The sequence below is a fragment of the Rosa rugosa genome, chromosome 3 (genome assembly GCF_958449725.1).
Source record: "Rosa rugosa chromosome 3, drRosRugo1.1, whole genome shotgun sequence".
Taxonomy (NCBI): Eukaryota; Viridiplantae; Streptophyta; class Magnoliopsida; order Rosales; family Rosaceae; genus Rosa; species Rosa rugosa.
The window spans coordinates 24,565,887-24,592,141 of NC_084822.1; the positions used below are offsets into that span (position 1 = coordinate 24,565,887).

At 40.3% G+C, this 26,255-nt stretch overlaps 1 protein-coding gene and 3 long non-coding RNA genes across 5 annotated transcripts; 3 read left to right on the forward strand and 1 right to left on the reverse strand.

Annotated features, from left to right (window-relative positions):
• Nucleotides 1-1,798: 1,798 nt before the first annotated feature.
• Nucleotides 1,799-2,725, reverse strand: LOC133737462 (uncharacterized). Its single transcript, XM_062165006.1, has 3 exons — nt 2,411-2,725; nt 2,187-2,350; nt 1,799-2,087 (listed from the first exon to the last, which is right to left on the reverse strand). The coding sequence occupies exons 1-3, from the start codon at nt 2,723-2,725 to the stop codon at nt 1,799-1,801; spliced, it is 768 nt and encodes a 255-aa protein (XP_062020990.1).
• Nucleotides 2,726-3,801: 1,076 nt separating this feature from the next.
• On the forward strand, nt 3,802-6,011 carry LOC133741320 (uncharacterized). 2 transcript variants are annotated; one of them, XR_009861803.1, is made up of 4 exons: nt 3,802-4,119; nt 4,218-4,318; nt 5,079-5,525; nt 5,679-6,011. It is a non-coding gene; the product is annotated as an uncharacterized LOC133741320 (long non-coding RNA). The 2 variants fall into 2 exon arrangements; XR_009861802.1 differs by lacking the exon at nt 5,679-6,011 and having other exon boundaries at nt 5,079-5,672.
• Nucleotides 6,012-14,464: 8,453 nt separating this feature from the next.
• On the forward strand, nt 14,465-16,872 carry LOC133735599 (uncharacterized). Its single transcript, XR_009859161.1, has 3 exons — nt 14,465-15,054; nt 15,143-15,211; nt 15,896-16,872. It is a non-coding gene; the product is annotated as an uncharacterized LOC133735599 (long non-coding RNA).
• A 3,555-nt stretch (nt 16,873-20,427) lies between these two features.
• On the forward strand, nt 20,428-23,858 carry LOC133735164 (uncharacterized). The gene is made up of 3 exons (XR_009858788.1): nt 20,428-22,040; nt 22,129-22,197; nt 22,882-23,858. It is a non-coding gene; the product is annotated as an uncharacterized LOC133735164 (long non-coding RNA).
• The last annotated feature ends 2,397 nt before the right edge of the window (nt 23,859-26,255 follow it).

Consider the following 26,255-nt stretch of genomic DNA (forward strand, 5'->3'; position numbering starts at 1 on the left):
GGGGAGATTGGTGAGTCTAATCCAGAGGATAAGAGTTTCAATCTCCGCAGTTCTTGGATTGAAAGAAGGGGACCAGCGCCTAAGGTGAAAGATCCGGCCCTTAACGAACCAAGGTCTATTTTCCAGGACAAAGTCAATGTCCTGTTGGTAAGTGAATTCCAGACAATACCACCCATTGGCCATCTCGATAAGCTTGACGGCTCCTTGGAGGTTAGCCCACATTCGGTTGCACTTCCGAGCAATTTTCCTAGGGGAAACCCGTTTACCAAAGATTTTGGCAAGGAGGCAATAATTATTGAGGTGTTCTTTGGTGGTAATGGCATGTTTGGGGACAAAGATTTGGGTTTGGTTGTTTTCAACAACGACCCTTGTGCCACCAATGTTAGTGACAAAGGGAGGTTCATTCGGGTTTGGTCGGGGGAGGGGGTTGAAAACAGGGGTTCTTCGGGGAGGGCTGGCCTGGGCACGGGCGTTTGGGCTGAAAGCCATGAAGCCGAGAAAGTGGTGAGCAGGTGTAAGTAGGTTGAGGAGAAGGGAGATGCACCAGCAGATGCGGGAAAGGTTCGAATAAATAGAGGAAGTTGGAGAAGTGAAGCTGTGTGGATCACAGCACATAAGACTTAGGAAGAACAACCGGGATTCCCAAGTCCAAGAGAAACAAGGTGGATTTCGAGGGTGGGCTCTAATCATGATGAAAAACTCGCAGAAGACGAAGCGTACAAGTAGCCGCCCTAGTTCATAAAGAGGGGACGGCCTAAGAATTTGAAAAAAACAGAAACCCAATCGACAATGGGAAAGAGGGAAACGTACCTGGCCAAATGGTTGTTCAGGGGGAAGGACGATTTCCCATAGTTGAAACTCAGTTAATTGCAGAACGAAGGACCGCAGGAAATCATCAGCTCGAGGTTGTGTCATAGCGGGGTCAAAATCAGCACTTGTGAAGCTCGGCAATTGAGAAGCTTCGACGGCGGAATCATCATGAGAAATATTGTGAAGAGTGAGATCAGGAGGGAGGAGCTCGAGGAAAAACTTCTTGGTGGCGGAGTCGATGTCAGGCCAAGGAGGCCACCAACCAATTTCACCGGCGGCTAAGTGTCTGGAACGAAAAAACCCTAGCAGAGCTCTAGGATTGAGGAAAGCGCGTGAAGCGCGTGTCATTGCTCTCGGATGATAGATGACCTTGATTGGTAATCAACCTATTATATCAATCTGCACGTGCAGATTGATTGGTAATCAACCTATTATATCAATCTGCACGTGCATGCTTGCACTTAATTAACCTAATTAAGCTAGGCAATTAAACCAATTAATGCTGACACAAATATTATTATTCTTTTTCTTTTCTTGACGTTGACCAGAGTTGACTGTCGACAATTTCGTCTCCTTGTCGAAAACTCCAATTTGCTCCACTTTCGCACGTTTTCTTCCAAAAACCACAACTCCGCTTATTTACTACAAATTAAATAAAAATAAATTAAGCACATATTAATTGACATGGGGATTGACTTATTCCTAGCATTTTAGATATAATTATACGCATATAAATGCGTGTAATCAGTATAAATCCCTTCCCCCACACTTACATATTGCATTGTCCTCAATGTAATCAATCATAAGCATGCAATGAACAAATAAGCATATAGGGATGGAATTTACGAAAATAAACACTAAATTAAATAAGCAAAATTGAAAAATAAAATATAAGGATAAAGAAAGCAAATCTGATTGGATTGGGTTGCCTCCCAAATAGCGCTTGGTTTTAACGTCTTCTCAGCCTAGACGTGGTTTCCTCTTGTCCTCAGTTGGTTGGACCTTCAAAGCCTCCCTTTGGATTTGGAATTGTGTTGCTCGGAAGCTTACCATTTTCATGAAACTTGGTCATGAAGTCCATCACTTGTCCCATTTGCTTCTTCAGGTCTGCAATGTCCTTGGTATGATTCTGTTGTCCTTGAACCAAGGCTTGAGTGGAATTGGTTAGTGCCTCAATAATCTTATCATAATTAGGATTGGAAAAATTATTTGAATTAGAAGAAAAGTTTTGAGGGACCTGAGGCCTCTGATAGAAGCCTTGAGGACGTTGGAAATTACTGCCACCAAGAGGGTTCTGAACATTTTCATTGTTGGTCCACTTGAAGTTGGGGTGGTCCCTCCATCCAGGGTTATAGGTGTTGGAATATGGGTCATACCTTGGACGTTGGGGACCCCCTTGGATCCCTTGGTATCCTCCTATGCCGTTCACAGACTCCCACCCACCATTCTCAATAAGTTGAGGACATTGATCCGTAGAGTGTCCTTGGGTAGAGCATACCCCACAAGCAGAGGCTCCTCCTTGGCCTGTGGTACTCACAACCTGATTCACAAGAAGGGTAAGTTTGTTCAATTTATTCTCAATGGCAGAATTGACACTTACCTCATTTACCCTTCGAGTTGATTGACCTACGCCAGCATATTGTTGGGCATTTTTGGCGCGGTTTTCAATCATGGTTTTCCCTGCAGCAGCTGCATCTAACATTTCACATTTCAGAGGTAGGAGACCTTCGTAGAAGCAAGTGAGTAGGGTTTCTTCCTTCATTTGATGTTGAGGACACTGAGCGATCAGAGACTGAAACCTCTCATAATAAGTGGCATAAGATTCATCTTGTGCTTGTTGTATTCCACTTATCTTCTTGAGTAGCATGATAACCTTCGAAGCGGGAAAGTATTTTTCCAAAAACGCTTTCATCATGCTGTCCCATGAAGTAATGGTCCCAGAAGGTATCTCGTATAACTAATCCTTGGCTCTGTCAGCCAAGGAGAAGGGGAATGCCCTTAACTTCAGAGTCCATGGAAGATAGGAATCTTGTGGAGCAGCCCTCCCTTGAGTTCAAAATTTGCAGTCCTCCCTTCAGCAGCAGGGGGGTAAGTGATGGAGGTAGGAAGCCCTCCTTGTACCACGGATGAGGAAAGTTCCCTAATGGATTGATTGGCGTTAAGTCCCATTTTCTCGTCCTCTTCTTCTTCAGGGGGTGGTGTGTAAGATGGTGAAGGTGAAAGAGGTGGTGTGATCTGAGGTGAGAATGAGTTGGGCGAAACCAAAGGTGATGGTGTAAGTAATGGTGGAGATGGAGTTGGTGTAGGTGATGTGGATTCCTCAGAAGAATGTAAGATCCTCTTCCTTTGCTCGTTTAATGTGTATGGCTTGAATTGCAAAGGAGAAGGTCTTCTGTATTCAAGTTGTGGAGGATTCTTCAAACGAGCAAGTCTTTCTTCAATCTCTCGTGCACTAGGGATTTTAGAAGGCTCGGTCGAAAAGTTTATAAACAAGCTAGTATACAATAAAACAATTAACAAGTAATTTTCGAACACAATATACACAAAAAATATTCACGATTTAACAAGTGATTTTTCAATCCCCGGCAACGGCGCCAAAAATTGATACGCTCAAAGTAAGCATTAATTTAATCCTATAAGAATTCATTGTTAGTACGCAGTAAATAGGGATCGTTCTAATCCGGGGATTAAGGGTACACCTGTGACACCCTGAAAAAAAAAAAAAAAATTAAAGAATCCTATTTGGTACTTGGGAGATTTGCATAAATCAATTTGGGAATGAAATTGTAGTAAAGCAAGTGACTTCTGGTGGAAATAAAGTTTCAAGTCTCCCTCAGTTGGTAGAGCTTTTGGTGTTAACAATTCCTTTAGAGATTGAAATCGTTAAGTAACACATGGCATTTTTCCCGACCATTAGATTAGTCAAATCGAATCAAAAGGGAAGAAAAATAATCATCAGATCAGACACGCGTCCTTCACCCATGAAAAACCCTCATCTTTCTTTAGAACCTTCTCCTTTGTTTTCTACTCTAATCAAACATTTCCATCCCTGGTGAAGCTCCATTTCTGTAGCAAAAGTGACTCAGAACAGAACCAAACCTTCCAGTTCATTAATTCTAGATTGAGAGGAAGTTTCAAGGTGGAAGTCTCTTCTGTACTCGGTCTTGTCAGCCAACTTCGACAGCTGAAAAATGTCACTTCTGCTATTCACATCACCACGACTTCTGCATGAAAGTTGTTTGAAATTGTGTCTTCTATAGTTTGCCTGAAAATCATTATAATCCAACGGTTAATTCGTTCTCAATCAAGGTGAGACTGCTTACTGTTCAGTGAAACTCCTGTTCTGAGATGCCACTGATATTTGATTCTAATTCGTGTTTGCATGTCCAATCCTCTTTCAAATTCAGTTTCTACTCAGATTGGGTCATGTTTCTCCCTCGACATTGAGTTGATTTGATGAAGTTTCCATCTCCATTTTGAGTATACACAATTGATTTGATGACAATTGGTGAGTTTTGCCTCAGTCTATTGAATGTCATCTTTTCTAGTTTTCAAATAGAATCTCATGTTCATTGAGTTCTGTGATACTTAAACTTACCTTCTGCACTTGTTATGACTCAGTCTTTCCCATAACCTGATAATCAAAACCTTGTTAAGGTTTATTCAAACTCAAAGTTCATTCATATCAAAATCTGACCTTCTGGACTTTTAGTTATCAAATTCTTGTGGCTCTTGATTGTGTTTATGTTGAGATTTTAATTCATAAACCTAGACATGTCAAGCATTCATCACCAACTGGTTTGATGTCAATCAGAGTTAAAATGAATTTTTGACAAATTTTCCAATTCGGTAGAATGCAGCTGGAATTTTTAAGAAAAACTGAACAGTTCAGTCCGTTTTCATCCATCTTTTCCCCTACTTCCTGAACTCCAATTTTCTTGAAATTTTAGTATGTTGTATCTTAACGTGTCAACTTAGGATCCGGAAAGTTTCAAGTTCATTGCTCTTAAAATGAATTTTTACTAATTTTCTCAACTTGAGCTGTTCCAACCCTTATATCTCTTTATCCTGTGTCCTACCTTGATAATCCTTGATTCTGTTGAATCGATTCCCAACGGTTCAAGACTATTTGGCTATCCTTATGAGAACCTTTAGTTTTGAATATAGTTAATGCTACATATTAGAAGCAGATAAAGGATTTCAACACCGAGTTATGTTTTTATAGAAAAAGGATCTTGGGAATGATAGTTTGCGACCTTTATTATTAGGAATGGGGACATGCAGTGGACTTCGATCACCAAAGGAACAATGATAGAGGTGGTGGCTAGTTCGTCGATATGATTTCCATTGCTAAGCTATCAAGATGCTTCATATTCGATTCCAGGTAGGGAGGCTTCACTCTAGTTAGTGCTCTTTTGTTTTATACATTGTTTTTATGGTTTGAAGTGGTTTTTAAGATTTAACACTTGAGTTAATGAGATGACTTGAGAGTGAGCGGGGCATAGCTACTTCCTTGGGTTTCGATCCCCTAAACCTCCGGAGGGGCTGTACGGACAGGATAGTGTCTGACATCCTTTGAGGTGTGACACTAGATCTAGGTGGTACGGCGTAAATGGACACTCTCGCTACTCTTCACCTGTTGTTGAAGATTTAAATCTTCGGTGAGGATGTAGTTGGCTAGTATTAGACCGGTCATCAGGTTTGATTTCACCCGGGTACTCATTCGTTTTCATATGGTTTCACATTGCGAGTTCTTTATTTAATTTTTATTATATTTTGCTCAACTGGCGCCAATTACCATTTGGTTTTTAAAACTTAGCTAGGGTTGATGTTTGAGCAGTGAGGACGAAAGCTCACCCCTACTATAGTTGGTCTTGCAGGTACTGTGCACGAGGATTGAGGAGGATTTCGGGACTGAGCTGGGTGTTACATTTTTTTTTACTTGACTCCAGTATATTTACCTTCACATTTTATTCACCTCTACTAAATTGTCATTGTTTGATTGAGGTGAATGTTGACTTGTATTTGTGAATCTTTGCTGAGCTTCTTAATTAACTTTGTATTCAGATCGTTTGAACCAAACTAGATTTATTTTGAATGTTGTCCTTTCAGTAGTGTGTCAATTGAGTAGTAATGTCTCTCTTGACATTGTTTAGTTATAATGTTCTTTTAACAAACAAGAATAAAGTTTTCAATTTCACCTCGCTTTAAACTTTACGCATTCCGCCAACTCTTACCATTTCAAAACTTTTGGTTCTTAGTTAAATTGCCTTGCGTCTCTTTAGGACATGAGTTAAGCTTTCTTAGCTTGTGATTCTAAAGGTTCGCGGCACTGTAATGTAACCAATTTAGAGAGGTGAAAATTGGGGCGTTAAAACACCTGTCATTGTAAGACAAATAAAGAATTAAAATAAAACAAAGTATAATATTTACAAGAATATTTACAAGTAACGAAAATAAAGGGGGTTTTAAAATTTTGGTTTCCGAAAATTAAAAGAAACAAAACAAAGAAACTATACAAACACAAGTACAAGAATGAAACATAAGAAACGTAGATCAAAACCAATTCCATAATCAAATTCGATTCAACCCTACAATTGTTCTTCCAAGTCATGATAAAGAAATTGATCATGTGAAACATTCAAAGCAAATGATTTCCCATATTTTACTTTCCATTACTAATTAACCTAAGTGAAAGCACCTAGATCAATCCTATTAAAACATGCAATCAAAGTCTAGAAAGCTAGCTAATCAAAACATGTTCAACGCTATAAACAAGAGAAAGGTTATCAACTTACGTGCACAACTTAGTATGAAAAAGTTCATCTAATTGCAATCTTTTTCAATTAAATTCGATTATTGTCCAAAACCTTTACTACTTTTGATTCAAGTTCACAAAACTATTAGGTGAATCATAAACTTAAACCTAGCACCAATTATATGCAAACCCTAAAAGTTTCGAACCATTTAAGACAAACATATATAAGATATCAATCAAGCAAATTTAATTGAACAATCTCACATAAGCAACTATAGAATCACAATCATAGGAATCAAAAATTCATTCAATCATAAGAATTCGGATTTAAACTTTGTTCAAACATTGTTGTCAACTAGAAACAATTCCAACGAAAATCAAACAACGTTACAAAGAAAGAGGGCGAATTACACCGTGAGATGGAGATGGGGATGGAGGCTTGACGTTAGATTCTTGAATCTTGGAAGCAAGTCTTCAAGGTGGACGATGGATGATGATGCTCACGGCTCATTCTTCTCTTCTTCTTCCTTGCTTGAAACGTTGAAAGTGAACTAGAGGATGGAGAGAGTCTTGACGTTATGGAGAGAAATTTCTGAATTATGAGGTGTGTCAAACGTCAACATATGAGGGAGTATATATAGGGGAACGACAAGGGCTCTCCAAGCTTCTTGATTCTTCTATTATTTTCCAAGGAATTATAATAAAATGCCACATAACTCCAACCAATCGAAAATTGCCATGTAAGCCCTATTGTGTTGTCCGACCAATCAAAACTCTCCAAAATAAGTCTAAATCCCCTTAATATATATCCTTGCCGAAATTATATAAGGATTTTCTGATTTTCTTCATGAATTTCGACCAAAATTCCTTTAGGGAATTTTGGGATGAATCTAGACTTGTTTTGGACCTTTTTCTTGTTGCACACACTTCTTCTTTCCTTAAAACTCTCCCTAAGAAATCTCCGAGCGTAATCTTTTATTTTCTTCTTGATTTTCACGCCATCTCTCTCTCTTTTTCACGGCAAACACATAAGCCATCCCAAAAATATCTCTTGACGTCACAAAACCCTAATTCCAATGGGCTTTTATCCATTTGCCGAAATCCACAATAGTCTAGAAGGATCTTGGGCCTCCTTGCGTCATCTTCAAGCCTTAAAGTCTCCTAGTGCCTCCAGGAATCTTCCTCCAATGTCAACTTCCTTTATTTTTCTGCTCATGCTTCCTTGTTTGCTCAGGAGTCTTGTTTTGACAAAGTTTCCTTTTCTGAACAGGTTTTCTGGTTGAAACAGGAAAACTTTATTTCTTTGTTTCAGCTCATTTATGCAGTCCTTGAGCTCCTTCCAATGTTCTCCAGCTTTTCTTTCCCTTTTGAGCTTATTTAAGCTTGTTTGCTCCAAGGACCTGAAAATAGAAACTATTACTAAAAGTGGAAACTTTCTAAAAATAGTAACTTTCCTAAACAAGAAAGATTCATTTAAGGAAATAACTAAGTAAATATGAGGAAATAACAATTAAAACGTCGCATTAAAATGCTCCGATCAACAGGAAATTAAGACGATGCTAATGAATACTTATGAATTCTAGCAGGTGTGGGTATGGTAAAAAATTTGACCCGTTTTCGTCTCGTCATCGATACACTTTGTCAATACTAAACTCTAAATACCCATTAAACTAAAATGTTCATAACCACTCCCTTGCAACTTCTTTTCTTTATCTGTCAGCACTCATACTCGTGGGGATAAGCTATGTCAACCAATGTAAACAATTTGGTAGATTTATCTCCCCGTGGTTTGGCTACCCTTAGAGAAGTATAAGCGTATATAGGGTTGACCATGTTGGTTTTGTCTCGGTTTAGAACTTGAGCACGTGTCGATGAAGATATACAAAAGATACTCAGACGCTTTAATGAAGATGAAGTGAAGCCTATTAGTATTCCCATGATCGTTCGAAGTCTTGATCTTAAAAAATCACTTTCATCCCCAGAATGATGGCGAAGATGTGGTAGAGGCCGAAGTGCCCTATTTAAGTACAATAGGCGCATTATTGTACTTAACAAAAAGCACAATACAAGGTATCTCATTCACGGTGAACTTGTTAGTTAGATATAGCTCAGCACTAACACAACGTCATTGGACTGGTGGAAAGACTATTTTCCAATACCTAAAAGGTATGATAGATATAGGCATGTATTATCTCTACAGAGAGAATACCAAAACTCTGATATCGTGGAATCGAACTCCACAAATCGAAGAACCGCCACCGCCCCCACTACAGCTACTAGCGACGCCGTTCTCGTCGCCACTACTGCCTGTCGGCGTGCTTCCTCCCTCCATCAAAATCTGAGTGATGTTTTGATGGGTTTTGCTAATATTGGGTATCTCTTCGACCCATTCAAAGATCGTTCCTAAACTAGTTATTACGTGTTTACCATGAGAAACACTGTGATATCTTGGAGGTCTATTAAACAGACTCTTGTCGTTACTTATTCGAATCATGTAGAGATTATAGCTCTTCACGAAAATGTTCATGAATGTATATGGTTAAGATCCATAATTACACACACTATGCCAAAAAGGCCTTCAGACGACACGCATCAGATGACATAAGCTTTGTTTTATGTCGTCTGAGTTTTTCAGACGACATAATTTTTTTTTCTGTTGTCTGAATATACACTAAAACCATACTGGTTTAATTTAGAAAAATGGTGAGCATTTAGACAACACATTTGTGTAGTTGTAGAAGGTGGTGAATTCCTATCTCAAATTTGGATAAATGGTGAGCATTCAGACAACACATTTATGTAGTTGTAGAAGGTGGTGATTTCCTATCTCAAATTTGGAGGGATATCCAAAAGTTGATTTGAGTCTTTTCCCTCTCAAATAGCCACACCCTAATTGACCGAAAAATGTTGTGACATTCAGACAACATTTAAATGTTGTCTGAATGCGGGGGTTGTTTTAAAATTTCCCAAGTTATTTTGACTTGTGCTATTTGACATATCTAGGTCCCTCACAATTAGGTCATAGTCTGTCATTCTTCACGCGATCAATCAACTCTCTCATCTTGACCTAAAACCTGCGAAAACTCAAACACCAGCCTCGCTCTCTCCTTTTCACTTAGCTCTCTCAGATCTCGGTTCTCTCTCAGCTGATTTCGATTCGGCTCTTTTCTATTTGGGGATGGGGTGCCTTTTATCCTCGTCAAAATAACGAACACCATTCTCCCTTCTGGTTACTGAAAAACCAGACCCCTCTCTCTCTCTCTCTCTCCGGCGGCATTCAGTGACTCTGCTTGGTGTCTCCTTGAATCCGAAGTCAATCACTTAGTGAATCGTCGTCATCTCCCTCTCAATCTCTCCTGGACGGTCGCCATTGACTCAGACCAGACTAAGGGTTTGTAATCGGAGATGGCGCCCAAGGATCCCAAGCAAGGCGGAGGCTTCTTCGCTTCCATAGCTTCCACTTTCAGCGCCGTCACCAAATCCGTCAACGGGTACCCAATCCCTCCTTTTCTCTGATTTCCGTCTTTCCAGCTGTTTTGTTTCTTCCGCAATTTTTAGCTACCGGATTTTTTTGTTGTTGAATTTTACTTCAATTCAAGCACTTCTAACTGTTGCTGTGATGGTTGATCTGGATTTCTGTGTTCTATTTGCCTTGGAAATGGATCGCTTGTTAGTTTTGAAGTTTTTATCGGTGTTGATTAGCTTAGATGGTTTGTGATGATCTTGGTTCTAGGTCGAATTGGATGTGTGCTTGACTGTTTGACTTGTGATTCTTCTATAATGTTTGCAGTGATCTAGGGATTGTATGAGAGCATGTTGACTTAATTCATAGGACTGAATTCAAAATGTATGATGTGGATAACTTGATAAAGTTTAAGGTATTTCAGGAAAAAATGGAAACAATCGTTTTTCACTTTTTCTTGATTATTGATCCAAATTGTACTGGAAAAAATGTTACATCATAGATAATGAAACAAACAACTGGTATATTCTTCCAACCTTGTAGTCCTATGGAGATCTGGAAGATGAGAGCTTCATCTGTCCACCTTTCAGCTTTCACCTTTCGTTATATTGGGTTCAATGTTAAAACAGCTTATGCAGGTGCAAATATAAACTATATCTTTGCTTTTAGCAACCTCCAATTTTAGACATGCAGCTTCTACGTTAACTGTTATGGAGTGATTCTTTTAACCACCACCATGTTATCAACCTAGTCAGGGGTGGAGCTAGTATGGCTGCAGAGTATGTGCAGCTGCACACCCTCACTCTTTAGTTTGTTTCATTACTTTACATGTCTATGATGTTTCATTGATTCAGTTTTGTTTTTTCTTTGATTCTACTTTTGCAACAAGGAGCTCTACTGCTTGTTTTCTTTCTTGTTGGTTTTATTTCTCGGTATCAAATTGATTTTGACACCTTTCCCTTCTTTCTTTGGTCTCTATTGGTGCTTCATCTGGGATCTAATTAACATAATACATTTCTCTACAAAAATGCTAATTTTATTTTGTTTCTGCTTCTGCTTTCATTTTCCTATCAGCATTGTATCATTGGGATTTTACTTGGTTTGAGCTATTTAGCTCAAAAATTTGGGAACTTCACGAGTTAATTAATGAAAAAAAAAAATTAGGATTTCGCACCCCTTGGTATGAAATATTCCTAGCTCTGCCACTGGACCCTGTTTATGCACATTGTGACATTGATATCTATGAGGCCTGAATCGTTGTATCTTTATTAAAATGTACACTTGTGGCTTTTATTCTATCATTTTGAAGTTCCCTCAGCTCTGCATGTCATATAGATAAATACTGGAAGCATTAGTTTCTTTATTCTGCTGTCAAGGCCACTGCTGCTTACAGCTCTTCTCTCCCCAAGTTCATTTGGTGTGGGTAAGTCTTGACAGATCAAATCTGTAGGCACTTTTGCTTGTTATAAATATTTGTGAAGTTAACAATTTTCATGTCTGAACAATACCAAGAAAAGAGGGCTCAGGAGATGCCTGTTGGTAATGAGTTCATCATCCATCCATTAATTAAAATGATAGAAAAAAGTTGGAAATATAGATTAGTTTGTGCTAACTGGGGAAACTGAAATGCGCCTGAGCTTAATAAAATATCACTGGCCGGCCTGCCAGCCATATTCCATCGGAATTATATATACTTCAACCGGTGCAGTATTCTTGATGATACAAATTATCTGTTAGGTTAAGTGCATTGTTTTTTTTTGGTCAACTATAATATTAAACAAATTCTGTAGTTAGGTAGTTGAAGCCTTGAAGGTGTATATCATGCTAGATGTGCATATGGCAAAGTTCACAAGGCAAATACCCCACAGGAAGGGCCTAAGATAATCAAGTCACTAAATAATGTGGTACAACAAAGACCATAGCGTGTCCCATTCTGCATTTCTTACTTCAATTCTCCCTTTTCTCTGTTCACTCCAATTCTGTTATCAAACTTGTTTTCATTAAGAACATGGCTGAAGCTCTAGTTGACACTCTCTTGCAGCATTTGGCTTCCATCACCCTTGACAAGGTTGAAAGAGAGCTGAGACCGGTTGTAGGTGTTGACACAGAAGTTGCAAACATTACTCGCAATCTTGAAGCTGTTCGAGCTGTGCTTGAGGATGCTGAGAGCAGACAACTGAAGGAGGACAATGTGAGGCTTTAGCTGAATGATCTTACACAACTTTGCTAGCAGACAACTGAGTTAGTCGACATCCCCAGAATTTCATGTTTCTCTTTTGTGCTTTAAAAACTAATTTGTTGAAATGTGTGCTTTATCTACTTTCTTGCAAGCACTATGTAGCTTTACAGAAAATCTACCAAGCCAAGGCTAAGGCTGATTTTCTAGTATTGACCAAAGGGTTAGGACTCTTCTAAAGAGAATTAGTAGAGATCCTAGTAGCAACTCAAAGGCAACTGTTATAAGTTTCTGCAAGAATGCTAGAAAACTCAAAGTAAGTGTGTGGAGTTTTAATGTTTTATAGTGTCATTTACTTGTATTTGATCTGTTTGATTGTTGGTTTGATCTTATTTGAGCTCCTGAATTTGTTTCTTTCGTTCAAATTTTGAAGACTGTAAAGAGTTAATTGGGACGGGGCTTGGCAATTGGATCCATATAGATTCCAAACTACTTTTATTTTCCCTTCATCTTCTGTTTTGAAATTGGTCTTTGTTGTTTGGTTTTTAAAATGTTGGACGGCCATTTTGATTGAGTTCTTGTTGTTAGATAGTTTCTTTTGATTCCTCATGCAGTTCGCATCTGTTTCGTTACTTTTTCTAGAGCTATGAATTAAGTATATGTGATTTTATTTTCTACTAATTATGTAGGCATTATGCTATTTGAATTTGAGTTTCTGGAATTATATATGAGAATAGGGTGAAGTTTTTGAAGAGTTTCAAAGAGGCTATGGGCTGCTGAGCTAGAGTGGAATATAGGGCAGCCTATAGCCTCTTTGAATCTGATTGTTTGGAAGCTTAAGTAGATCAGTTAGGGATTTGAGTATTTCTTCTATTTCTGATTCTTTGGAGGTTGGAGAGGATACATTGTGTCGGGATTTGCAGTTTCTGATTCTTTGATTTCTTTGATTTTTGATTCTTTGGTGCTGTTTGAATTTGGGTTTCTGGATGCAGGTTTGAGATGGTTTTGATTTGTAGTGACTTCAGTCGAGATTTGCAGCATTTGTTGCTGTCTTCTTTGCTGTTGGTGTGTTTTGTCTTTGTCTTTTTTTTCTTGTTTTGGGTACAAAGGAAGCCTAAGGCTTGGGAAGGGGAGGGCAGGGGCTAAGCTGGCTCAAATTTGTTAGATCATGCTGAGAGATTTGTATAATCTGAAGTTTGGGTTTGGTACAATAGCTTAGGATATTTTAACAAAAGTTTTTGGCATGTTTGGAATATAAATAAGAAGGTAAAGATAAATTAAGTTCCTTGCAACTAAATGGTGCTCTGTTCTCTCTATTTGTAGGTAGATTTCCAAGGACCGTCTCCTTGATGCTCTGTTTGGCCGCTCAGGTAAATACCTGTAATTAACGTTCTCTTATATTTTGGATGTCAGAAAATTTAAATACCTGCAATGGTGTTGATTACTTTCTGGTAATGTCCAACGTAAAAACAGTAGCAGCCATAATACCTGCAATGGTGTGGATTGCTGCCAAACGTCTCTGTTAATTGCTTCTTTTTCCTTCTCTCTTAAACTATCTGCAAGTAGGTAGCTAGCTGGAAAAGCAATTATATTAATTCTTAATCTTTCTTAGAATAGAAATAAGAAGGTAAAGAGAAATTAAGTTCCTTGCAACTTGTTGCTGCTTTGTTCTCTCTATTTGTAGGTAATTGATCTTTGTAATTTTTACATGTGTTGGTAAGTCGTCGATGAAATTGATGAAAACTCGGATCAATGTGATTTTCAATATTACCTACAAATTTCTGAAATAATTGATTTGTACAATGCAGATGGGCTACATGTACTTTGGCACAGTCAAGATATATGGTTCTGAGGCTGCCCTTATAAACAATTTTTAACAGAGACGTACGTTTCAAGATGGGACTATAAAAAGAGAGGACATTTTTGTTTCCTCTAAATTATGGGGTAGTCATCACTCATCACCATGACGCTATTTCAGCTCTGAGACAAACTCTAAAGTAAGCACATATACTAGATTACTATACCTACTAGCACCAAATTCATTTCTTATTCTACTAGAATTAGATATGGAAGAATTGGATTATTTGGTTTAGGATTATTGGTCTCAATAAACCTTTTCATTTTTCCTCACATTTTTATGTAAATATCGAGTCTTTAGCTTCATTTTGATATTGGCTTTTGCTATTGTAATACCCCGGAAAATCCAAATTAAATTCCATGGATTTTTAGAAATGATTTCACGATAGTAGGAGCGAGTACGAAGCTTGGAGAAGTTGTGGAATTAGTTCGAACGATTTTATTTTCGAAAACGAACGTTTTTAGGGGGTCAACAAAGTTGACTTTTTATACGTTCAAAATTTGGGAAAACTTCCTTCATGAAAGTTGTAGAGCTCGTCGATACGAGTTCGTGGACATGTGGAACGCATTATTCGGAGTTCGTATGATTAAGTTATGAATATTTGAAAATTGGGAATTTTCTATAAATAGGAAAAATAACTGATTTTTTTTATTTAAGGACAAAAAAAATTTCTTTTTGCGGAAGAGCCCCCAGCCCTCCCCGATTCTCTCTCTCTGTTTTCCCCTCAGACCCGGCGGGTCGAGCTCGACCCGACCCGACATTTTCACCCTCCTCCGGCCTCCTCTGGCCACGGACCCGGCCTTCCCCGAGCTCGCCGTCGCACGCCCAGCCGTTACCTGCCACCATCTTGCCCCGCCGCTGCCCCCAGATGGAGATCGAAGACGCCCCAGCCGTGTGAACCCGACCCGACCGGAAAACGACTTTTCCGGCGTTGCATGGGCCGATCGTCCCCATTTTCGTGATCTCCTCCTCATGCTGATCATCCCCATGTAAGCCTTTCATCACGATTTTGTGTATAGAACGCTAGATCATGGTTTGACTTTTTCGACGTCCCTGATTTAATCTGAATCTGATCAGACGCACGAGATTAATCCAACTTCAACGCTTGATTTAGGACGATCTAGGCCGAACCAGGCTTAGCTCCAGGTATGAAAGTCGACCACCCTTTCATTTTGAACCAGTTTGTAGTTGGTCACTTTGCCATCTGAGGTGGTTGACCGGCGTTGACCGCCGCGTTGACCGCCCACTGACCACCGCTTGTGGCGGCGCATCAGACCATATTTCGAGTTTTCATTATCTAGGCGATGATCTATGCATCCATACGAGCGTTTTGATATATAACATGGTCATGTTAGAAAAAGTTGATAAATAGTGGATTTTCGTTTTGACGTTACTATTTAACGTTTTTACGTTTATCTTCGGTTTACGATCTGTGAAGATCTGACCATCGGTTTTGCTTCAATTTTGGATATGTTGATCGTATGACTGTCCCGGTGACTTTGTGAGGTCACGGGCGAAGATCCGACCGTTGGATCTTCGTATAATTGAGAAATAGTGATTCGGAAGGCGATTCGTGAGAATCTGACCGTCGGATTTTCATATAATTTTGTGGAGATGTTAGTAAAGGCAATTCAGGAAGATCTGACCGTTGGATCTTCGTGATAATTTTGGAGGATGATCCTAAAGGCGATCCGTGAGGATCCGACCGTTGGATCATCATTAAATTCAGATCCGACCGTTGGATCATCGTTTAATTTGAATCTGAGCGTTGGATCGTCGTTTAATTACATATTTGAGTTGTTGGCTAAGTCAAGATCATTATTGGACTAGGTGATTGACGGTTTGAGTTGGTGGACGATTGTGGATCGTATTTTGAGCTGAATTGAAGACGCAGCGGGATTATCGAGGTGAGTAAACCTCACGTGGTTCATATTACGAACCCAATACAATTAATTGCTTTATTTTGTTGCAATCATATGAACTATTGTTGGTGTTATTAGACATTCCTGTGTGAATGTCTGTATATATATTATTACGTGAAATAATATGTATTGTTGGAGTTGTGTTGAGTTATTGTTGAGAAACAATATATTGTGAGAGATATTGAGTTTATTGTTGAGAAACAATATATTGTGAGAGGTGTTGAGTTTTATTGTTGAGGAACAATAAATTGTTGTGATCTGTGGAGATCACTAGGTCACGAGGTGACCATGGCATCTATTAGTGAATCACGCTCTCGTACCGGGCTGGTGGTTATTAATAGTATTAAATCGTAATCACGTCTGTGGCCGGACGAGTGGTTACGTTCAGTTAGAGCTCTAGTCTGTCTGCCAAATGTGGAGTGACCTTATGAGTGAAATTGAGAGTAACTCATAAGTGTCAATATATATATGGTAACCTTATGAGGGAAATTGAGAGTAACTCATAAGGGTCTATATATATATATGAGTCTGTCTACCAAATGTTGGGAAATCTTATGAGCGAATTTGAGAGTAACTCATAAGTGTCTATATATATATATGAGAGTGAGTGATCTTATGAGCTAAATTGAGAGTAACTCATAAGTGTCTATATATATATATGAGAGTGAGAAAGTAACGTGGGTTTGTGGTAGTCTTGAAATCTAATAAATCAACAGTTCTTTCTTGTTTACTCATACTGGCTGTAAAAAGCTTACCGGGTTTTGTGTTGTTGCAACTCCCGGTACACTATTCAAATTGTGTAGCGGGTAATCCTACAGGACAGGAGAACCAGGACGGTGATCGTGCGGTTAGAGCAATTGTTAGAGTTTTACAACAATTGTAAGTTGTGAGGTGTGTTATGCTCATTTGAGCTTTATAATATATTGTGAGAGTGAATTGTAATAATGAACTCGAAGTTTCGAGATTTGGTTTTTTTGTAATTGTAATTATTCAGGTTTCGGATTTGAATTTATCATTCAAAATCCGGGGCGTGACAGTTTGGTATCAGAGCGTAAGGTGCATATTTGGTGATGTGTCAATACCTTCCGAGTGATGGCCCGTCTGCAGCGGATCCCCATCGTGTGCTCTTCGGTATTGGCTAAGTCATTGGGTATGCGTGAGTGTTGGGAGTTGTTTAGGCCGCTAGGTCGTTTAGGGAACGTGAATACCTTCCCTATAGTATTGACTTGGTTAATATGAATTTGTATTTGACTTATACTGTGTTTTAAGTGCTATACATGTCTTAGCCAAGCATACTATACTCCTTAGGTGATGGATATTCGAAGGGGTTGTACTTAGAACCTTACAGTTGTCTTGTAGGTTCGTATTGGAATAAGTTCAGTGGCCGCGAGTTACAATCCTTGAGGAATAGGAACCTCTTGATTCAACTCTGTTAAGTCAACGAGGAGTGTTTTATGGAAAAGAGGTTCTTTTGATTGTTGAAGTGTTTGGTTGAAGACATGGTGTGGACCTATGCACGTACCTAGTGTGGATACGAGTATGAATTGTTATAAATTTTGTCTTCTTAAGTTGGACGTACAGATGTTTAGATGAGGTGTACGTATCAAGGATTAGATATCTTGTTTTATAAAGAGACGTCTTAGTGGAGTTTTGGTAATTGACATGTGATACGTGATTAAAGTGACTCTGAGGCAATTATGCTGACCTTGTGTGAGATTGAATTCTTAGTGTAGACTAAGAAGGTTGTGTGGTGATTTTATATACACTACGTGATGAACTTTTAGAAGGAAAAGTTATGAGTAAAAGTATGGGTTTTTCCCTGATGTCTATAGCAGACTTGTGAATATAGTTTTGTTCAAGTGAATGAAATTGAACTTTGAGGCCTATGTATGGTGCAGGAAGAAGCATGGAGGACATGTTAGAGTCAGGCAAGGGTTTGCCTTTGGTGATTGATTTTAGGTGATGTAGTTAAACGCAATTTCAGATATTGATTTTAGTGACTTTGTTAGGTATCCATAGTGGTTCAAGTGAATTACTATGTGATATGGAGTTTGATTCGATTTCTGAATCGCTAAATGTTAGGGATTGAATTGTGGTGAGTTTTTGTTGAAGCAATTGATAGATGGAATTATCGAGATTCTATAAGAGTTGTAAGAGTAACTCTAAAAACGTGGGTTTTTCCTAGCTAACTCAGGATGTGTTTAGCTTTATAAATCCCTAATCCTATCGATGAAATTGTTGTGTTTGGTTTGACTCAGAGGATACTAGCTAGACCTCGATGCGACTTAATTGATTGTTGGATTCTTTTTGAGTGATTGTTTTTATTGCATCATTATGAAAGATGTGTGCAGTAGAGTTGTTTATAGTTTTGAAAATAGTATTGGGTGACCAAGGTTCGATCCTTGGTGTTGTTGTTGGTTAAACAAACAGGAAAGAAAACATGCACACCATCTTATTGAGTTTATATTACCAAAAAAAAAAAAAAGAAAAAAAAAAAAAAAAAAAAAAAAAAAAAAAAAAAGGAAAACGAGGACTATGCTATACTAAGCCTAGTCAGCAGCTCCGGATGGGTTGAGGCTGAGCTCAAGAGAAACGTTTGAGCCACTGTGGTAACCGCCTGAGCCACCAGAATAGTAACCAAAAGCGCTACCTTCCTCGGAAGTAGCCTTCAGGTTACCAAAGACGTCCTCGCCGTGCACGGGGAACAGAGGAAGAGTTTGAACCTCCTGGTGATCTCCTCCTCGTTGTTGCAGGGATGTTTGTCCTCCTGTTGTGCCAAAAGAGTTGTACTAGTATTAGTGTTGAAGTGTGAGGAAGAATATGAAACAGAATTTAAATCAAGAAATCCTTCATTACCAGTAGAATAGGTGGAACCAAAGTTGAGATCAATGGATCTACCATCATCAGTAGAACTAGTGGACCCAAAATTGATGTCAATGGATCCACCAGCTGGCCCAAAATTGATGTCGATGGATCCACCAGCACCAGTAGAACCAGTGGACCCAAAATTGAGATCAATGGATCTACCAGTACCAAGAGAACTAGTTCTCATGGGCACTGGAGCAGCCTGATTACACCTATTCATCTGCTTCTCTCGAGCCCTGACGTTCTGGAACCAAAAGTAAATGTTCTTACCCTCAACATACCCATACTGGTTCAGCTGGAGACAGATCTCGTGAATCTGCTCTGTAGTTGGGCACTTAAATCCCTTGACGTAGTAAAGATCCTTGAGGATTCTTATTTGTTCTGGAGTAGGAATCCACCTGGTACGGCTTCGCCAGAAATCCACGTTGGCACTACTTCCAGCTGCTTGGGTGTTTCCTCCCTCCTCTGTTGGTTGCTGTTGTTGTGGTTCCTTTTGTTGCGGGGTTTGGAGCTCCATTAGTTGCAGAGTTCGTGGCTCTTGGGTCATGGGGTGAGAGGATGTGGAAATCGAGGAATACATGGTTTAGTGTTTGAGGGAGATTTTGTTAGAAGGATTGGAGTTGTTGAACTGGTGATTGGAGATCTGAGATTCTCAGAGGAAAGATGAGATCGAATCTTCAAATGGAAGAAAAGATCTGAGAAAGAAGGATTGAAGATTTGGAGGAAAATATTGAAGATCTGAAAGTTCAGAGGAAAGATGGGATTGAATCAACTAGATGGGAGAGAAGATCAGAAGAGAAGGATTGAAATTGATGAAGAAAGGATTTGAGAAGAGAAAGGCTGAAGAGTTGAGAGAGAAAGACTTGAGCTCGGAAGAAAAATTTCTTTTCTTTTGGAGTGAACAGTTTTTCTCCAGAATGCACCTATTTATAGAACAAGGTGAGCAGATCTCCACCGTTGGATGAACGATCTCAGAATTTGAATCCACGCGTTGGATTAAAGTCGCCCCGAAACCCGGAAAAGCTGTTGGCGCGTGTTGAGCGTGTAAGGGGACAGGCCGAACCTCGAGACGCTGTGGCAGACAGCTTTAGCCGAAAGTGATTTGCTTTCCGTAAATCACGGAAGAGACGTGTCGTGGCACGTGGAGTGTACCGACAGTTTGTTGTTATTCTATCGCTTATGATAGAATAAATAAAAGAAGTTGCATGGATAGTAACGAGAGCAGCTGGTGCTCTAGTGGTTGAAGAGCAAGGCTCATGTACAAGAGGTCAGAGGTTCGAACCTTGCCTCTCGTTTATTTTTATTATGTTCGCTTATGACATAATAAGTAAAACATTTGTACACATTATATTAAGCACAGCTTGTGCTCCAGTGGTTGGTGGGCAAAGCCCTTGTGCAGCAGGTTAAGGTTTCGAACCTTGCCTCCCCCGTTATTTTATTTATGTCGCTTATGACATAATAAATATAACACGTGAGCATATATTAATGAAGGCAGCTCTTGCTTCAGTGGTTGGGAGCAAAACCTTCGTGTTTGAGGTCGGGAGTTCGAACCTTACCTCTTACAAATATTTTTGGATCTCGTATATGCTTGATATACGGACGTATATACGGTATGTACGGTATACATACGTATATACGGTCTGTACGGTATGTATACTTATATACAGTTGTACAGTATGCATACGTATATACGGTCTGTACGGTATGCATACGAATATACAGTTGTACGGTATGCATACGTATATACGATCTGTACGGTATGCATACGTATATACGGTATGTACAATTTCATACCGTAGCCGAGCTGGAAGTTGGTGGGCCGATTGGTAGGCCCAAATAGTAAGCCCAAATAGTAAGCCCAAATAGTAAGCCCGAATGGTAGGCCCAAATGGTAGGCCCAAATGGTAAGCCCAATTGTTCGGCCCGAATAGTAGGCCCAAATGTTAAACCCAAAGTGGTTTGGGCCGGTTCGAAATGTGGATGGTCCGATTTCTTCAGGCCCAATTGGCCAGCCCTAGTGCTTAGCCCAAGGATTGAGCAAGCCCAAGTCATCATCATTGGATGACATAATTTATTGGCGTGCTTTTGGGGATGATTTGTTTTGAGTGATGCATCTCTATGGTTGTGAAGAGTGGTGCATGCTTAAGTTTTACTATGGAGATTTACCGTGATGCTAATTGAGTAGCGAAACACTTTGTGGGAGTGTTTACTGTGCTTGTATGCCAGTACAGAGTGATGATCTATGTGATGATCTATGTGAAGATCTATGTAAGGATCTTTGAGATGATCCATGTGATGATTTTGTGTAATTGATGTGGAGTGATGTTGAGCAGTTGTGTTGTGCGTTTACGTTTGTGATGAAAGGATTTAGTGGCCATAGGAATGTATTTTTATACAAAGGATTGTGGCTTTGTAGATTACTACAGCTTTGGGAAAGATGGATATTCGATGGTTAGGTCAACCTTAATCGAGAGGAATTGACTTACGCTCAAATTTCGGGACGAAATTTCTTTAAGGAGGGTAGACTGTAATACCCCGGAAAATCCAAATTAAATTCCATGGATTTTTAGAAATGATTTCACGATAGTAGGAGCGAGTACGAAGCTTGGAGAAGTTGTGGAATTAGTTCGAACGATTTTATTTTCGAAAACGAACGTTTTTAGGGGGTCAACAAAGTTGACTTTTTATACGTTCAAAATTTGGGAAAACTTCCTTCATGAAAGTTGTAGAGCTCGTCGATACGAGTTCGTGGACATGTGGAACGCATTATTCGGAGTTCGTATGATTAAGTTATGAATATTTGAAAATTGGGAATTTTCTATAAATAGGAAAAATAACTGATTTTTTTTATTTAAGGACAAAAAAAATTTCTTTTTGCGGAAGAGCCCCCAGCCCTCCCCGATTCTCTCTCTCTGTTTTCCCCTCAGACCCGGCGGGTCGAGCTCGACCCGACCCGACATTTTCACCCTCCTCCGGCCTCCTCTGGCCACGGACCCGGCCTTCCCCGAGCTCGCCGTCGCACGCCCAGCCGTTACCTGCCACCATCTTGCCCCGCCGCTGCCCCCAGATGGAGATCGAAGACGCCCCAGCCGTGTGAACCCGACCCGACCGGAAAACGACTTTTCCGGCGTTGCATGGGCCGATCGTCCCCATTTTCGTGATCTCCTCCTCATGCTGATCATCCCCATGTAAGCCTTTCATCACGATTTTGTGTATAGAACGCTAGATCATGGTTTGACTTTTTCGACGTCCCTGATTTAATCTGAATCTGATCAGACGCACGAGATTAATCCAACTTCAACGCTTGATTTAGGACGATCTAGGCCGAACCAGGCTTAGCTCCAGGTATGAAAGTCGACCACCCTTTCATTTTGAACCAGTTTGTAGTTGGTCACTTTGCCATCTGAGGTGGTTGACCGGCGTTGACCGCCGCGTTGACCGCCCACTGACCACCGCTTGTGGCGGCGCATCAGACCATATTTCGAGTTTTCATTATCTAGGCGATGATCTATGCATCCATACGAGCGTTTTGATATATAACATGGTCATGTTAGAAAAAGTTGATAAATAGTGGATTTTCGTTTTGACGTTACTATTTAACGTTTTTACGTTTATCTTCGGTTTACGATCTGTGAAGATCTGACCATCGGTTTTGCTTCAATTTTGGATATGTTGATCGTATGACTGTCCCGGTGACTTTGTGAGGTCACGGGCGAAGATCCGACCGTTGGATCTTCGTATAATTGAGAAATAGTGATTCGGAAGGCGATTCGTGAGAATCTGACCGTCGGATTTTCATATAATTTTGTGGAGATGTTAGTAAAGGCAATTCAGGAAGATCTGACCGTTGGATCTTCGTGATAATTTTGGAGGATGATCCTAAAGGCGATCCGTGAGGATCCGACCGTTGGATCATCATTAAATTCAGATCCGACCGTTGGATCATCGTTTAATTTGAATCTGAGCGTTGGATCGTCGTTTAATTACATATTTGAGTTGTTGGCTAAGTCAAGATCATTATTGGACTAGGTGATTGACGGTTTGAGTTGGTGGACGATTGTGGATCGTATTTTGAGCTGAATTGAAGACGCAGCGGGATTATCGAGGTGAGTAAACCTCACGTGGTTCATATTACGAACCCAATACAATTAATTGCTTTATTTTGTTGCAATCATATGAACTATTGTTGGTGTTATTAGACATTCCTGTGTGAATGTCTGTATATATATTATTACGTGAAATAATATGTATTGTTGGAGTTGTGTTGAGTTATTGTTGAGAAACAATATATTGTGAGAGATATTGAGTTTATTGTTGAGAAACAATATATTGTGAGAGGTGTTGAGTTTTATTGTTGAGGAACAATAAATTGTTGTGATCTGTGGAGATCACTAGGTCACGAGGTGACCATGGCATCTATTAGTGAATCACGCTCTCGTACCGGGCTGGTGGTTATTAATAGTATTAAATCGTAATCACGTCTGTGGCCGGACGAGTGGTTACGTTCAGTTAGAGCTCTAGTCTGTCTGCCAAATGTGGAGTGACCTTATGAGTGAAATTGAGAGTAACTCATAAGTGTCAATATATATATGGTAACCTTATGAGGGAAATTGAGAGTAACTCATAAGGGTCTATATATATATATGAGTCTGTCTACCAAATGTTGGGAAATCTTATGAGCGAATTTGAGAGTAACTCATAAGTGTCTATATATATATATGAGAGTGAGTGATCTTATGAGCTAAATTGAGAGTAACTCATAAGTGTCTATATATATATATGAGAGTGAGAAAGTAACGTGGGTTTGTGGTAGTCTTGAAATCTAATAAATCAACAGTTCTTTCTTGTTTACTCATACTGGCTGTAAAAAGCTTACCGGGTTTTGTGTTGTTGCAACTCCCGGTACACTATTCAAATTGTGTAGCGGGTAATCCTACAGGACAGGAGAACCAGGACGGTGATCGTGCGGTTAGAGCAATTGTTAGAGTTTTACAACAATTGTAAGTTGTGAGGTGTGTTATGCTCATTTGAGCTTTATAATATATTGTGAGAGTGAATTGTAATAATGAACTCGAAGTTTCGAGATTTGGTTTTTTTGTAATTGTAATTATTCAGGTTTCGGATTTGAATTTATCATTCAAAATCCGGGGCGTGACAGCTATTACTATGTTTGTCTCACTTTCTGCAATCAAGTTTATGTTTTTGCTGCTAAGGTTTGGAATTCTCAGCAGTATATGTTATGGGTTGGAATCAAGTTTGGTATTTGAGTCTTGGCAAAGCATATTGGTATTATCTGCAGGGTTATGCATATATGCTCACGCACCCCGGAATACCTTCCGTTTTCTATGACCACTTCTATGATTCGGGTGATTCCATTCATGATCAGATCGTGAAACTGGTACAATTAGAAGTTCTTCCTTTATTAAGCATTTGGACTTCCAGATTATAGTATATATGGGCCATTTTGAACTGATGCTCATTATTAGGTTTGTGTATATGAGACAATTGTGGATTAATGGAAATTGCAATGAATGATTTTGGATGTGGATTTTATGGTTTCATGAATGTGCAATTTTAATTTCCAAAATGCATGCATACCAATTGTAACAAAGGACTACTACTATGTGTTATCTCAAATTGCAAGCTACAACAAAAGCACACTAATGTGTGGTTGCAGCTGCACAAAAGCAACACAAAAACCAATTAAAAGTCTATTGTCTTTTTGGCTTTGGAACGACAGAAAATTGTAGTCTAAATGGTAAAACAATAACATAAGTTAGATGGAATTGTTGGCTGTACCTACATGTACGTTTGCAAAGCATAATTAGCTATAATCAGCCACGCTCATCGTACCGCCAGAGGTACCAACTACCGTCAAAGGAGTGACCCACGGATAGGCAGCCAGGCGGGCTACGGCCTGAGCACAAGAATACCCCGGGATCACCGCTGACGCGCCGCCACGCGCTGCGCCAAGACAGCGTCAGAAGCTACTGAAACTAAGAACTGAAGCATATCAGTCCCACATCGAAAACAAAGAGAAGATCAGATCTCTCCTCACCTATAAAAGGTCCTCTATTCTCTCTTTATTATTACGCATTAACTACTCATTTATTATTATACTGCCTATATGTATCAACTGACTTAGGCATCGGAGAAGTGAAGACCGCCCAACGCGGTCTCCCTCTGACGCCCTGTCTTTCATTTGGCAGCCAGCGAGGATCACCAAGTATACAGAGTAGCGGTCCGCCCACCGGACCCGCGTTAAACGAAGGTTTGGCTACCGCCGGACTTTGAGCATTAACATTGGCGCCGTCTGTGGGAACCTTTGAACAAAAGGTCATCCCATCACAACTACCATGACTAGCGGTAGCGGGGGAAACGCCGATGAGCAGGCAGACCAATCCGCCATCCCCCAACCATCCAATCCAGCGGTAGGTGTTAACCGCGCACTATTCAACACCCCAACCAACCCCGGCGGTGAGAAGAATCCAAGTAGCAGCCGCCCACCAGGCCAGGACCTCGCCGCCATGTACGAGCTGGCATTGGCAGACCTTCACAAGGCAAACAGAGAGCGTGAAGAGGAGCGCAGAGAGAAGACCGAGGCCCAAAAGCAGGTGGCTACGCTGATGTCACGTGTTGATGACCTGAAAAGGACGTTGGAAAGAACCGCGAATCCGGCACAGAGCGAGCATTCGCACAGCCCAAGGCGTAGTCAGCCCAACGCTGGTACATTGGTACCAGAACCAGTCGTACAGATGCAGGTTCCGCTGGACCCACCTGAACTATTGGGGATGGGACCACCGCCCATCCCCCAGCTCATGTTGGAACAGGAGGCAGAGTCGGTACCGCGCACCAACCGCTCGGAAACAAGGGCAAGAACTGAGGGCGATCCGCCTGCGCCAAGGCGTAGGCAGACCCAGCGGAGTACATCCGCCGGCGACGCAACAGCCCAAATTCTGGAGAGGATGCAACAGTTGGAACAAAGGTTGGTCCGGGCGGAGTCGGGCGCCACGCCGCCAACTCAAAGTCCACTTTTCACGTCCAGACCAGGGCCCTTCACCGCTGCAATTCTACAACCTATCAGGCCTGCGTACGCAAAAACTCCAAAGATGTCGCATTACAGCGGTACATCCGACCCCTTCGTCCACATGGACACCTTCAAGAAGGTCACCAACAACAAGGGATTTGACGACCCCACTCTGTGCCACTTGTTCAGCGAAACACTGGACGGAGAGGCAATGAATTGGTTCTTCGAATGTCCGCCAGGATCCATTGACTCATTCAACGCACTATCACATACCTTCCTCTCCCGGTTCATTTTATTGTCCGCCGGACATCATAACACGAGTCAGCTGTTCAGCGTCAAGCAGGGAGAAAACGAATCACTAAAGGCATTCGTCACA

Excerpts from the sequence above, each read along its gene's own strand:
- LOC133737462 (XM_062165006.1), bottom strand. The coding sequence starts at position 2,725 with ATGATGAAAGCGTTTTTGGAAAAATACTTTCCCGCTTCGAAGGTTATC. Across the intron at positions 2,351-2,410 it reads CAACTCGAAGGGTAAATGAG|GTTGTGAGTACCACAGGCCA; the intron begins GTAAGTGTCAAT and ends CTTGTGAATCAG. Across the intron at positions 2,088-2,186 it reads GGGGGTCCCCAACGTCCAAG|TAATTTCCAACGTCCTCAAG; the intron begins GTATGACCCATA and ends TCTTGGTGGCAG.